The 15,622-nt window shown below is 47.2% G+C and overlaps 2 protein-coding genes across 2 annotated transcripts; one reads left to right on the top strand and one right to left on the bottom strand.

Annotated features, from left to right (window-relative positions):
- Positions 1 to 5,742: 5,742 nt before the first annotated feature.
- On the top strand, positions 5,743 to 7,185 carry LOC138368878 (uncharacterized). Its single transcript, XM_069331593.1, has one exon. The coding sequence runs from the start codon at positions 5,743 to 5,745 to the stop codon at positions 7,183 to 7,185; it is 1,443 nt and encodes a 480-aa protein (XP_069187694.1).
- Positions 7,186 to 8,051: 866 nt separating this feature from the next.
- Positions 8,052 to 15,362, bottom strand: LOC138368877 (mucin-20-like). The gene is made up of 2 exons (XM_069331592.1): positions 15,312 to 15,362; positions 8,052 to 8,861 (listed from the first exon to the last, which is right to left on the bottom strand). Exons 1-2 carry the CDS (start codon positions 15,360 to 15,362, stop codon positions 8,052 to 8,054), a joined length of 861 nt encoding a protein of 286 aa, XP_069187693.1.
- Positions 15,363 to 15,622: the final 260 nt, after the last annotated feature.

Here is a 15,622-nt window from a genome sequence, read left to right as displayed (position 1 = left end):
ACACCATCACCCACACCATCACCCACATCATCACCCACACCACACCATCACCCACACCATCACCCACACCATCACCCACACCACACCATCACCCACACCATCACCCACACCACACCATCACCCACACCATCACCCACACCACACCATCACCCACACCACACCATCACCCACACCACACCATCACCCACACCACACCGTCACCCACACCACCACCCACACCACACCATCACCCACACCATCACCCACACCACACTATCACCCACGCCACACCATCACCCACACCATCACCCACACCATCACCCACACCATCACCCACTCCATAACCCACACCATCACCCACACCATCACCCACACCATCACCCTCACCACACCATCACCCACACCACACCATCACCCACACCACACCATCACCCACGCCACACCATCACCCACACCACACCATCACCCACACCACACCATCACCCACACCATCACCCACACCACACCATCACCCATACCATCACCCACACCATACCATCACCCACACCATCACCCACACCACACCGTCACCCATACCATCACCCACACCACACCGTCACCCACACCACACCATCACCCACACCATCACCCACACCACACCATCACCCATACCATCACCCACACCACACCATCACCCACACCACACCATCACCCACACCACACCATCACCCACACCATCACCCACACCATCACCCACAGCACACCATCACCCACACCATCACCCACACCACACCATCACCCACACCATCACCCACACCATCACCCACGCAACACCATCACCCACACCACACCATCACCCATACCACACCATCACCCACACCACACCATCACCCACGCCACACTATCACCCACACCATCACCCACACCACACCATCACCCACACCATCACCCACACCACACCATCACCCACACCATCACCCACACCACACCATCACCCACACCATCACCAACGCCACACCATCACCCACACCACACCATCACCCACACCATCACCCACACCATCACCCACGCCACACCATCACCCACACCATCACCCACACCACACCATCACCCACGCCACACCATCACCCACACCATCACCCATGCCACACCATCACCCACACCATCAACCACACCACTCCATCACCCACACCACACCATCATCCACACCATCACCCACACCACATCATCACCCACACCACACCATCACCCACACCATCACCCACGCCACACCATCACCCACACCACATCATCACCCACACCACACCATCACCCACACCATCACCCACGCCACACCATCACCCACACCATCACCCACACCACTCCATCACCCACACCACACTATCACCCACACCACACCATCACCCACACCATCACCCACACCACATCATCACCCACACCATCACCCACACCACACCATCACCCACACCATCACCCACGCCACACCATCACCCACACCACACCATCACCCACACCATCACCCACACCATCTCCCACACCACACCATCACCCACACCACACCATCACCCACACCATCATCCACACCACACCATCACCCACATCATTACCCACACCACACCATCACCCACACCACACCATCACCCACACCACACCATCACCCACACCATCACCCACACCACACCATCACCCACACCACACCATCACCCACACCATCACCCACACCACACCATCACCCACACCATCACCCACACCACACCATCACCCACACCATCACCCACGCCACACCATCACTCACATCACACCATCACCCACACCACACCATCACCCACACCATCACCATCACCACACCATCACCCACACCATCACCCACACCATCACCCACACCATCACCCACACCATCACTCACATCACACCATCACCCACACCACACCATCACCCACACCATCACCAACACCACACCATCACCCACACCATCACCCACACCATCACCCACACCACACCATCACCCACACCATCACCCACACCATCACCCACACCACACCATCACCCACACCATCACCCACACCATCACCCGCACCACACCATCACCCACACCATCACCCACACCACACCATCACCCACACCATCACCCACACCACACCATCACCCACACCATCACCCACACCATCACCCACACCATCACCCACACCACACCATCACCCACACCATCACCCACAGCACACCATCACCCACACCATCACCCACATCATCACCCACACCACACCATCACCCACACCATCACCCACACCATCACCCACACCACACCATCACCCACACCATCACCCACACCACACCATCACCCACACCACACCATCACCCACACCATCACTCACACCATCACCCACACCATCACCCACACCATCACCCACACCATCACTCACACCATCACCCACACCATCACCCACACCATCACCCACACCATCACCCACACCACACCATCACCCACACCATCACCCACACCATCACCCACACCACACCATCACCCACACCATCACCCACACCATCACCCACACCATCACCCACACCATCACCCACACCATCACCCACACCATCACCCACACCATCACCCACATCATCACCCACACCACACCATCACCCACACCATCACCCACACCATCACCCACACCACACCATCACCCACACCATCACCCACACCACACCATCACCCACACCATCACCCACACCACACCATCACCCACACCATCACCCACATAACACCATCACCCACACCATCACCCACACCATCACCCACACCATACCATCACCCACACCACACCATCACCCACACCATCACCCACGCCACACCATCACCCACACCATCACCCACACCACACCATCACCCACACCATCACCCACACCATCACCCACACCACACCATCACCCACACCATCACCCGCACCACACCATCACCCACACCATCACCCACGCCACACCATCACCCACACCATCACCCACACCACACCATCACCCACACCATCACCCACACCACACCATCACCCACACCATCACCCACACCACACCATCACCCACACCATCACCTACACCACACCATCACCCATACCATCACCATCACCCACACCATCACCCACACCACACCATCACCCACACCATCACCCACACCACACCATCACCCACACCATCACCCACGCTACACCATCACCCACACCATCACCTACACCACACCATCACCCACACCATCACCATCACCCACACCATCACCCACACCACACCATCACCCACGCCATCACCCACACCACACCATCACCCACACCATCACCCACACCACACCATCACCCACACCATCACCCACACCACACCATCACCCACACCATCACCCACACCACACCATCACCCACACCATCACCCACGCCACACCCAACATACAGTCATTATTATTCATGACATACTCAGCCAGTCCTTATGGTCTAAACATATTGGGCAACACTGATGGCGAAGGCGGCGGGTGATGACGGGTGATGACGGGTGAGGAGCTGGACAGGAAATAAATTAAAAACTGAACCAAGCAATGTTTACTGATGACCGTGGGAGCATTCCTTCATGGTGGGGGGAGGATGGGTCCTTGGGGGGGGGTGATGGGGCCGTCGGGGGGGATGGGACCTGGGGGGCGGGTGAGGGGAAATCAGTGTTGGGGTTGAGGTTTGGGATGGGTGGAAGGATTGGGGGGGGGGGTTGAGTGGTTGTACTAATCATAAATCAAACGATTCTACCAACCAATCTGTAATCAGAAGTTAAGTCAAAAGTGTGACAGCCAGGGTCGGGTACCAGTGTCATGCAGGATGCCAGCCTAAACAATCAGCTAGCTCCAGGTCCTTATATACTACTATGTAAACAGAGGCATGAGATGAAAGGAAACATGTACTACAAATGGTATAAATTTGCCAGCCGAGATCTCGTGTGGATGGTGTGGGAAGCAATATTGACCTCTATCACAGATGGACGGAAGGCGCAAATGGCTCTGATTTACGTCTGCGTCCAATTGTTTGGGTTCCCATTCATTATGACATGATAATGAGGACACATATGTCCAGGTAGCGCTGTCAAGCTGGCACTGTCAAGCTGGCACTGTCAAGATGGAGCTGTCAAGCTGGAGCTGTCAAGCTGGAGCTGTCAAGCTGGCGCTGTCAAGCTGGCACTGTCAAGCTGGCACTGTCAAGATGGAGCTGTCAAGCTGGAGCTGTCAAGCTGGAGCTGTCAAGCTGGCGCTGTCAAGCTGGCACTGTCAAGCTGGCACTGTCAAGCTGGAGCTGTCACGCTGGCGCTGTCAAGCTGGCGCTGTCAGGCTGGAGGTGTCAGGCTAGGACTCTCAAGCTCAAGGTGTCAAGCTGGTGCTGTCAAGCTGGCGCTGTCAAGTTGGCGCTTTCAAGCTGGCGCTGTCAAGAGGGAGCTGTCAAGCTGGAGCTGTCAAGGTGGCGCTGTCAAGCTGGAGCTGTCAGGCTGGCGCTGACAAGCTAGGAAATGTCAAGCTGGAGAAGTCAAGCTGGAGCTCTCAGGCTGGAGCTGTCAAGTTGGAGCTGTCAAGCTGGAGGTGTCAAGCTGGCGCTGTCAAGCTGGAGCTGTCAAGCTGGTGCTGTCAAAGTGGCGCTGTCAAGCTGGAGCTGTCAGACTGGAGCTGTCAGGCTGGAGCTGTCAAGCTGGAGGTGTCAAGGTGGCGCTGTCAAGCTGGAGCTATCAGGTTGGCGCTGACAAGCTGGGAAATGTCAAGCTGGAGGAGTCAAGCTGGAGCTGTCAGGCTGGAGCTGTCAAGCTGGAGCTCTCAGGCTGGAGCTGTCAAGTTGGATCTGTCAGGCTGGAGGTGTCAAGCTGAAGATGTCAAGCTGAAGCTGTCAGGCTAGAGCTGTCAAGCTGGAGGTGTCAAGTAGGCGCTGTCAAGCTGGAGGTGTCAAGTAGGCGCTGTCAAGCTGGAGGTGTCAAGCTGTCGCTGTCAAGCTGGAGGTGTCAAGCTGACGCTGTCAAACTGGAGGTAGCAATCTGGCGCTCTCAAGCTGATGCTGTCAAACTGGTATTGTCAAGCTGGTATTGTCAAGCTGGGACAAACATGTCCAGGAGGAGTCCTTCTTGTGACGTGAAGAGACGTCATTGTGACGTAACTCTTTTGTGATGAAATGCTGTCAAGCTGGCTGTCAAGCCGGAGCTGTCAGGCTGGTGCTGTCAAGCTGGAGCTGTCAACCTGGAGGTGTCAGGCTGGTGCTGTCAAGCTGGAGCTGTCAACCTGGAGGTGTCAGGCTGGGGCTGTCAAGCTTAAGGTGTCAAGCTGGTGCTGTCAGGATGGCGCTGTTAGGCTGGCGCTGTCAAGCTGGTGGTGTCAATCTGGTGCTGTCAGGCTGGCGCTGTCAGGCTGGCGCTGTCAAGCTGGAGGTGTCAAGCTGGCGCTGTCAAGCTGGAGGTGTCAAGCTGGATCTGTCAAGCAGGAGGTGCCAAGCTGGAGGTGTTAAGCTGGTGCTGTCAAGCTGGAAGTGTCAAGCTGGAGGTGTCAAGCTGGAGTTGTCAAGCTGAAGGTGTCAAGCTGGTGCTGACAAGCTGGAGGTGTCAAGCTGGAGGTGTCAAACTGGACGTGTCTAGCTGGTACTGTCAAGCTGGAGGTGTCAAGCTGAAGGTGTCAAGCTGGAGGTTTCAAGGTGGAGCTGTCAAGGTGGAACTGTCAAGCTGGCGCTGTCAAGCTGGAGGTGTCAAGGTGGAGCTGTCAAGGTGGCGCTGTCAAGCTGGAGGTGTCAAGCTGGAGGTGTCATGCTGGCGCTGTCAAGCTGGAGGTGTCAAGGTGGAGGTGTCAAGCTGGCGCTGTCAAGCTGTAGCTGTCAACTTGGGGCTGTCAAGCTAGAGGTGTCAAGCTGGAGCTGTCAAGCTGGCGCTGTCAAGCTGGATGTGTCAAGCTGGAGCTGTCAGGATGGAGCTTTCACGCTGGCGCTGTCAAGCTGGAGGTGTCAAGCTGGAGCTGTCAAGCTGGCGCTGTCAAGCTGGAGGTGTCACAGTGGAGCTGTCAGTTTGGAGCTGTCAAACTGGAGCTGTCAGGCTGGAGGTGTCAAGCTGGCGCTGTCAAGCTGGAGCTGTCAAGCTGGCGCTGTCACGCTGGAGGTGTCTAACTGGAGCTGTCAAGCTGGCGCTGTCAAGCTGGAGGTGTCAAGCTGGTGCTGTCAGGCTGGCGCTGTCAAGCTGGCGCTGTCAAGCTGGAGGTGTCAAGCTGGCGCTGTCAAGCTGGAGGTGTCAAGCTGGATCTGTCAAGCAGGAGGTGCCAAGCTGGAGGTGTCAAGCTGGTGCTGTCAAGCTGGAAGTGTCAAGCTGGAGGTGTCAAGCTGGAGTTGTCAAGCTGAAGGTGTCAAGCTGGTGCTGACAAGCTGGAGGTGTCAAGCTGGAGGTGTCAAACTGGACGTGTCTAGCTGGTACTGTCAAGCTGGAGGTGTCAAGCTGAAGGTGTCAAGCTGGAGGTTTCAAGGTGGAGCTGTCAAGGTGGAACTGTCAAGCTGGAGGTGTCAAGCTGGATGTGTCATGCTGGCGCTGTCAAGCTGGAGGTGTCAAGGTGGAGGTGTCAAGCTGGCGCTGTCAAGCTGTAGCGGTCAACTTGGGACTGTCAAGCTAGAGGTGTCAAGCTGGAGCTGTCAAGCTGGCGCTGTCAAGCTGGATGTGTCAAGCTGGAGCTGTCAGGATGGAGCTTTCACGCTGGCGCTGTCAAGCTGGAGGTGTCAAGCTGGCTCTGTCAAGCTGGAGGTGCAGGCTGGAGCTGTCAAGCTGGCGCTGTCAAGCTGGAGGTGTCACAGTGGAGCTGTCAGTTTGGAGCTGTCAAACTGGAGCTGTCAGGCAGGAGGTGTCAAGCTGGCGCTGTCAAGCTGGAGCTGTCAAGCTGGAGCTGTCAAGCTGGAGGTGTCATGCTGGCGCTGTCACGCTGGAGGTGTCAAACTGGAGCTGTCAAGCTGGCGCTGTCAAGCTGGAGGTGTCAAGCTGGCGCTGTCAAGCTGGAGCTGTCAACTTGGAGCTGTCAAGCTGGAGGTGTCAAGCTGGAGCTGTCAAGCTGGCGCTGTCAAGCTAGAGGTGTCAAGCTGGCGCTGTCAAGCTGGAGGTGTCAGGCTGGAGCTGTCAGGCTGGAGCTTTCAAGCTGGCGCTGTCAAGTTGGCGCTGTCAAGCTGGAGGTGTCAAGCTGGCGCTGTCAAGCTGGAGGTGTCAAGCTGGAGCTGTTAGTATATTTTGGCAGCAGTCTTTCTTGTAAACATATGTTGTTAAAAAAGACCAAAAAAGTAAGATTAGTAATTCTAACACGAATTTTCTCAATAATTCTTATGTTTCTTTTTACTGTCGATGGTAATTAAAAAATCAATTCTCCGAAATTAATTTTTATTTCTAGTCGAACGCGATACTAGAACGCGTTTCGTAATAACTTATTACATTTTCAATATTCTTCATTTTTATTTTTTATTCTTATTTCATTTTCATTTTTTAGTTTACACACACCATACCCACAACTGTAATCTGAAAACATAGTTTTACTTAATGTTAACATTGTTGTTGTTGTTGTTGGTGTTATAGATTAAGCTACTCGAAACAAGTTCCAAGTAGCACGGGCTATGGTGAGCCCGTAACTTACCTGGCACAAGAGCGGGGCAAGTAGCACGGGCTATGGTGAGCCCGTAGTGGACTTACCTGGCACAGGAGCGAATTTGCTAACATTGAACAGCTTGTGTTATATACTCGCATTTGGGTGAGGTGATATGTTGCTTGATGAACAGTTTTGGATGAGGTGAACAAACTTTTGACCAACACAAGACAGTGCAATGGGTATAAATTGGATAAGTGAGAAGAAAGAATGAAAGTACAGTAACTGCAAAGGGCCTATTGGCCCATAGTTCCTCTTGATGCTTCTATATTGGTGCGGAGTCTTGAAGTGGGTAGAATATAGTTGTGCATTAAATGACTGTTGATTGCTGGTGTTGACTTTTAGATGTGTAGTGCCTCGCAAACGTCAAGCCGCCTGCTATCGCTGTATCTATCGATGATTTCTGTGTTGTTTACTAGGATTTCTCTGGTGATGGTTTGTTTGTGGGAAGAGATTATATGTTCCTTAATGGAGCCCTGTTGCTTATGCATAACAATGCGTAAGCAACAGGGCTTAGGACGGTATGAGGACGGTCTGAGGACGGGTCTGAGGACGGTCTGAGGACGGGTCTGAGGACGGTCTGAGGACGGGTCTGAGGACGGTCTGAGAACGGGTCTGAGGACGGGTCAGAGGACGGTCTGAAACCGTCTGAGGATGGATCTGAAGACGGTCTGAGGACGGTCTGAGGACGGTCTGAAGACGGGTCTGAGGACGGTCTGAGGACAGTCTGAGGACGGGTCTGAAGACGGTGTGAGGACGGGTCTGAGGACGGTCTGAGGACAGTCTGAGGACGGTCTGAGGACGGGTCTGAGGACGGTGTGAGGACGGGTCTGAGGACGGTCTGAAAACGGTCTGAGGACGGGTCTGAGGACGGTCTGAGGACGGTCTGAGGACGGTCTGAGGACGGGTCTGAGGACGGTCTGAGAAAGGTCTGAGGACGGTATGAGGACGGTCTGAGAACGGGTCTGCGGACAGTCTGAGTACGGGTCTGAGGATGGTCTGAGGACGGGTCTGAGGACGGTCTGAGGACGGGTCTTAGGACGGTCTGAAAATGGTCAGAGAACGGGTCTGAGGACGGTCTGAGGACGGTCTGAGGACGGTCTGAGGACGGGTCTGAGGACGGGTCTGAGGACGGTCTGAGGACGGGTCTGAGGACAAATCTGAGGACGGGTCTGAGGACGGTCTGAGGAAGGTCTGAGGATGGGTCTGAGGACGGGTCTGAAAACGGTCTGAGGGCGGGTCTGAGGACGATCTGAGGACGAATCTGAGGACGGGTCTGAGGACGGGTCTAATGACGGGTCTGAGGAGGGGTCTGAGGACGGTCTGAGGACGGGTTTGAGGACGGACTGAGGACGGTCTGAGGACGGGTCTGAGGACGGTCTGAGGACAGTCTGATGAGGTGAGAACCAATTTACGTCTCACAGTAGCCTTCCATCGCCGTAGACAGCAGAATAGTCGTGATTGGTTCAATTATAATGAAAATTGTAGTTTTCAGGTCCCACATTGGTTGTGAAATTTACCTGTTATTGTCCATGCTCTTAGAATATTACAGATCAGCTACATCATGTTGAAGGCTCGTAGTTTTGTTTTGAGAAATATTAGCTGTTCTTAGTAAATTATAACAAGTACTATAAATAAATAAATACATAGAGTAATAGTGCTTCACCAATCAACTTTATATACACTAGTTTGTGCTTTAAAAATCTTTAAAGAATGTATTGTAGGAACGTCAATAGAAAACGATGTTACGTTGAATGTCTATGGGGTAGACTACTGCAAACAGGATGGTATAGTGTCTGCTACCTTTTTTTATTGAGATATATAGAAGAGTTGTTACTTTCTTGTACAGCCACTAGTACGCGTAGCGTTTCGGGCAGGACCCTGGAATACGATCCCCGCCGCGAAGAATCGTTGTTACAACCAAGTACACATTTTACTGTTGCGTTAAACAGAGGCTACAGTTAAGGATTTGCGCCCAGTAAATCCTTCCCGGCTAGGATACGAACCCATGACAAAGCGCTCGCGGAACGCCAGGCGAGTGTCTTACCACTACACCACGGAGACTGCAAATTATACCTACTGTAAATACAAATACAAACATTTATTCAGGTAAAGTACATGCATCTGTACTTACAGTCTCAACACATGATGAGACGTGATGATATATTGGACTTGTACCCTAGATTGACCATGTAACGTATCAATTATACAATGAATGTATGTGATGTAACTATATAACCTGAGCTTGTGAAAGCACCTTCATCACCTTCAGTGATTAAGTGCTTAATTGCACAGTAGTTTCTTTATCAATTATCTCACCCTGTCAGAGTATTTTATTTTATTTTATTTATTTTATTTATATATATACAAGAAGGTACAATGGGTTTGTGAGAATACATTGGATAGTACAGTATTTACATTCTTGTAAAGCCACTAGTACGCGCAGCGTTTCGGGCAGGTCCTTAATCTAGCAGATAATTTTAAGTAGGTAATTTCAATCAGAATTGATAAATGAAAGATACATTACAAGAGAAAAATGAGATGAGAGAGATAAGTAAGTATATTAAAGCACATTGTTATATTAAAGCTCTGATTGATTACATTGACAGCTTGATTAGTAATTTAAACAAGATTAATAGACACCATACAGCAGATTGGCAGCACATATAAGACAGCAATGATCACAATGGTAAAGATGTTCAGAATGGGTACATAAAGATTGGGAGATTGGGTAGCAAAAGATACAGATAACAAGATTTATAAACACCATACAACAGATTGGCAGCACATATAAGACAGCAATGATCACAATGGTAAAGATGTTCAAATTGGGAACATAAAAGATTGGGAGATTGGGTAGCAATTGATACAGTGCAATTTTAAGGCAAAAAGTGAAAAACTATGAAGATGAAATTAGGTACTTTTTAGTATTGATTTTGAATGATGTAAAAGTTGGACAGCTTTTCAATTCAGTAGGCAGTGAGTTCCATAAACTGGGTCCCTTTATTTGCATAGAGTGTTTACACAGATTAAGTTTAACTCTGGGGATATCGAAGAGATATTTATTTCTGGTGTGGTGATAATGGGTCCTATTACATCTGTCCAGGAAGAGTTTCAGGCAAGGATTTGCATTTAAGAACAGGGTTTTGTAAATGTAGTTGACACAGGAGAATTTGTGGAGTGAGATTATGTTTAGCATGTTTAGGGAGTTAAACAAGGGGGCTGTGTCTTGTCTGAAAGCAGAATTTGATATTATTCTGATAGCAGATTTTTGCTGGGTGATGATGGACTTGAGGTGGTTTGCAGTGGTTGAACCCCATGCACAGATACCATAGTTGAGATAGGGATAGATTAGTGCATAATATAGAGAGATGAGAGCAGAGTTAGGAACATAATATCTGATTTTGGAGAGTATACAAACTGTTTTAGAGACTTTCTTAGTTATGTGTTGTATGTGGGTACTGAAGTTGAGTCTCTTGTCTAGGAATATGCCAAGAAACTTTCCATCATTTTTATTGCTAATGTTTACATTGTCAATCTGAAGCTGAATTGCATTTGTAGATTTGCTTCCAAATAGGATGTAGTAGGTCTTTTCTATATTAAGTGTTAGTTTGTTGGTTGACATCCATAAGTGGACTTTTTTTAGTTCATTATTAACAACATCATTTAGTGTATGTGGGTTGGGGTTGGAGTAAATGAGGGTAGTATCATCAGCAAAAAAAAATAGGTTTCAGAATGTTAGAGACATTAGGCAGATCATTAATGTATATAAGAAATAGTAGGGGTCCCAAGATGCTGCCCTGTGGCACTCCAACGGTTATTGGTAGAGTGGGAGAGATTATATTATTGATGGCTACACATTGGTGTCTATCACTAAGATAGGATTGGATATAGTCCAGTGCATGGCCTCGGATTCCATAATGATGGAGTTTACATAAGAGGTAATCGTGATTAACAGTATCAAAGGCCTTTCTCAGGTCAATAAAGAGTCCAATTGGAAACTCATTTTTGTCAAGGGCTGAGTAAATTATATCAAGGAGACTAATAATTGCATCGTTGGTACTCTTTTGAGAGCGGAAGCCAAACTGACAGGGGCTAAGAATGTCGAATTTTACGAGATAGGAGTAGAGCTGTTTGTAGATAATTTTTTCAAATATTTTTGATAGTATGGGTAGGTTCGATATTGGTCTGTAGTTGTTTATGTCTGACGGATTACCTCCTTTATGAACTGGCGTTACTCTTGCGTTTTTAAGGATATCAGGGAAGGTATGACACTCAAGGGATTTGTTGAACAGCAGAGCTATAGGTGGCGCAAGGGCGTGGGAGGCGCTCTTGTATACAATGGATGGGATTTCACTGATGTTCCCAGCTTTGGTTTTTAGTGAGTGTATGATAGACACAACATCTGACGGGCTGACTGGTGAGAGGAGAAGAGAGTTTGGATAGCTGCCTGAGAGATATGTGTTAATATGTGTCTGAGTCTGTGGGATTTTACTTGCAAGGTTAGCACCAATCGATGAAAAGAAGCTATTAAATTCATTTGCCATTTCTAAGTCAGATGACAGTGTAAGGCCATCCTTAGAGAGTGTTATCTGGTTGTGGGAGTGTTGTTTAGTTCCCAGGATGTTAGAGATGGTATTCCATGTGCTTTTCATGTTGCCTTTTGCTTCTTTGAATCTAGTCTCATAATATGAAAGTTTTGCTTTTCTTATGATACTGGTAAGCACTGACGAGTACCTTTTAACTACTTCCATTGAAACTAGGCCACTCCTAAATTTCTTTTCGTATTCATGTTTTTTGTTGATTGATTTAATTATGCCACTTGTGAGCCACGGGTTATTTTTCTTTTATCAGTTACTTGTTTGGTAAGGAGGGGACAGTGAGTGTTGTAGAGGCTTAGAGTTTTGGAGAGAAAGAGGTTAGTTGATGAGTTTATATCCTGTGAATTATTAAATTCAGATTCCCAGTTAATATTGTGAAGTGCATTAGAGAGATTGCCTAAAGCTGATTCACTATGTAGCCTGAATGAAAGTTTTTTGGTTTCTGGTGGTGATGTGTCAATGTTTGCTATGAGGAAAGTAGGATAGTGGTCAGTTGTTCTGTCATAAATTACCCCAGATGTAAGGGGAGCTGTTATATTAGTCCATAGGTGATCCAAGGTAGTGGCAGATGTTTGAGTGACTCGTGTGGGCTTGGTGATTGTGGGGATTAGCATACAGGAGTGCATGCTGTTACGGAAATAGTCAACTTGAGGGTTGTTTTGAAGACCCAGGTCAATATTGAAATCACCTCCCAGAATGATGTGATTTTTGTTGAGATTGTTATTTATGATAAGATTCCATACATTGTCAGAGAATAAAGCTATGTTGGTATTAGGAAATCTATAGATGGCACCGATAGTCAGGGAGGATTTAAGGGATTTACTCGAGAACTTGGCAAAGGTATATTCACAATAGTCGTCTCTATCACTAATGACACTATTGCAAATGAAGGTATCTTTGTAATATATTGCTGTACCGCCACCTTTTTTATTAGGCCTGCAGTTATGAATGGCTTTATAACCAGCTAAATTGTAGAGTTGGGTATAGTCATTACTTAGCCAAGTTTCTGTTAAAATGATGAAAGATAATTTAGTACCTAGTGCTGTGAGTAGTGCATTTATATCATCAAAATGTTTACCAAGTGATCTAACATTTTGGTTGTAAACTGATAAGCAGGTGCTATTTAGGAGTTTGTTTTTTGCAAGATTTGCTGTGTAATACCTGCAATAATGATGATCAATGTGCTGATTTGTGTGGGTATGGGACAGAAGAATTCGATCAGGATCAATATCAGTAAGCATATAGATACAATAATGTCACGATATAATAAGATAAGCAATTACAGGAACAGATGAAAACTAAATCTGCTGTAAAATAGAAATTAATTATAGCAAAACACAACAATATAATAATATAACAATACAATAAGAGCTTACAAAGTATTGAGTCTGCTAAAATTAGAGAATAGTTATGGCAAGACACAACAATAAATGCAAGCAAACAAAAGAATCGAAACAATTAGAGGTAGAATAAAAGTCACAAGATAGCCATGGAGGATACACAAGTTTGGCGGAGAGAACAAAAAATCAGTAGAGACTGTCAAGATGAATATATAAAAAAAAAAATTTGACAATGATAATTGTAAAGTAAAATAATCTTAAAGATAATAAATTTTATTTAGCTTAGTTTTAACCTAAAATTAGTATGAACTTAATTAAAAGAACAAAAATGAAATCAATAATTGATTTCAATAAATGACATAGATCAATACAATTAAATTTAAAATTTAAATGGAATAGGGTAAGATTAGATTTAAGAGTAAAATTTTACAATGAAACTGAGGTAGATGCTTGCATAAGTGCATGGAGACTTGATGGATTATTTAGGAAATTATATGAATGAGAGAACATTAGGTAAATGGTAAGGCAGAGACAGCACCTTGGACAAAGTTAGATTAAGTTAGGTTAGGCTCAGGCACTGAAAGAGTTATTTTAAGTACTGGCATTGGTCGGGTTCAGGTTTTCAGATATACCACAATCACTTAAGAAGGCCAGGAGTTGTTGGTCACATTTTATTTCATATCTTTTTCCTGTACTTTCCTTCTTCGCAAAAATCGTACCATTCCTAGTGTAGCACTGCTTGATAACACCATTCCTAGTGTAGCACTGCTTGATAACACCAGGGTTTTGTTTGCGAATTTGACGCAGCCTGAAGAGGAGGGATCCACGCTGCTTTGTAAGAGTAAAAGAGACAAATGTATGTGTATGCATGTGTGTGTGTATATATGTATATGTACGTATATGTGTGTGTGTGTGTATATGTATGTGTATAAAGTATATGTGGAAGCTGATCAGAATTCCATTTCACCTTCGTAAATGCACATTAATGACACTATGTAAAAGACACATCGAACACTTTATGTAGGGCATACGTAAATCTGTGTATCTATGTATTTACGTATGTAGCTTAGCCTAGCATTTTAAAAGCACTACAATCACTTTCTGTGGTTGATTGTTCAATAAATCCCTGAACTATATGTTTAACAAATCTCTAACCCTGTCCATGGAGATAGTTAGATAGTTTAGTTCATTTATTATGCACCCCATACCCATCTTGTGGGCGGTAGTGGAAAGGGTTACAGAGTCCATGGCGGACAGAAGAAAATGTATATATGCTGGTTAGCATTGTTAATGTGTGGCCACGTCTGTGGTAGAAAAAAATCATATAAAGGTATTATTGAAACTTTATAGGAAAACATTAAATCCTAAATATATCTTTAATATTATACTTGAAATATTGTATACTTTGCTCTCTCCATCGTACTTCTGCACCTGCTGGCAAGTGGTTCGGTGCAGTGTGCAGGTGATGTTCATTACTGGGTGAGCTGGCAGGTGGTGCTCACCTGCCAGCTCACCCAACGAAAATTTGGTTTTTAATTCACTTACACATTTATTGGGTCTTTCCTTCACCTTCATTCAAGCACTAGGGTATTACAGTAAGTGTTTTAATTATAATATTTATTAACGTTATTATTTTAAATTTTAATTTTTATTATTATTAGTATTATTATTAACAGGGGAGGAGTGGGGGGGGGTGTAATGGTTCTCATGTCCACATCCCAGTGCCCCCCTTCCAGGACTGGGGGTGCGGGGGGTACAATAAACTATACCCACCTCCGGCAGCAGCTTGTCGAAGGCGGAAGTGGAGCCTAGACAGTTTGTCATGATAATTAGTGATGGCTCTTATTTGGATTATGGGTCCGCAATCCAGTTAAGCCTTTATTCTTAATTTATATTACAATGCTGGTAAAATACACTTCTTGATGATGAGTATGGAGTACAAATGAACTCATTGTGTACCCTATACTCACAGGATAAGTATAGGGTACACAATGAACTACCACTCACATCATGGGTATGGGTTGCACAAGAAACTATCGCGCAGAGGATGAGTATGGAAAGCAAAGTAAGCAAATATTCACACA

The sequence above is a fragment of the Procambarus clarkii genome, chromosome 26 (genome assembly GCF_040958095.1).
Source record: "Procambarus clarkii isolate CNS0578487 chromosome 26, FALCON_Pclarkii_2.0, whole genome shotgun sequence".
NCBI classification, from domain to species: Eukaryota; Metazoa; Arthropoda; class Malacostraca; order Decapoda; family Cambaridae; genus Procambarus; species Procambarus clarkii.
Note: the sequence above shows the minus strand (reverse complement) of the source record. Positions and strands in the feature narration are given on the sequence as shown.

What these genes read in the sequence shown, in the direction of transcription:
- LOC138368878 (XM_069331593.1), top strand. Translation starts at nt 5,743, where the DNA reads ATGCTGGCGCTGTCAAGCTGGAGGTGTCAAGGTGGAGGTGTCAAGCTG.
- LOC138368877 (XM_069331592.1), bottom strand. Translation starts at nt 15,362, where the DNA reads ATGACAAACTGTCTAGGCTCCACTTCCGCCTTCGACAAGCTGCTGCCG. An exon ending in TCGACAAGCTGCTGCCGGAG is followed by an intron (nt 8,862 to 15,311) that starts GTGGGTATAGTT and finishes ACCCGTCCTCAG; the next exon opens with ATTCGTCCTCAGATCGTCCT.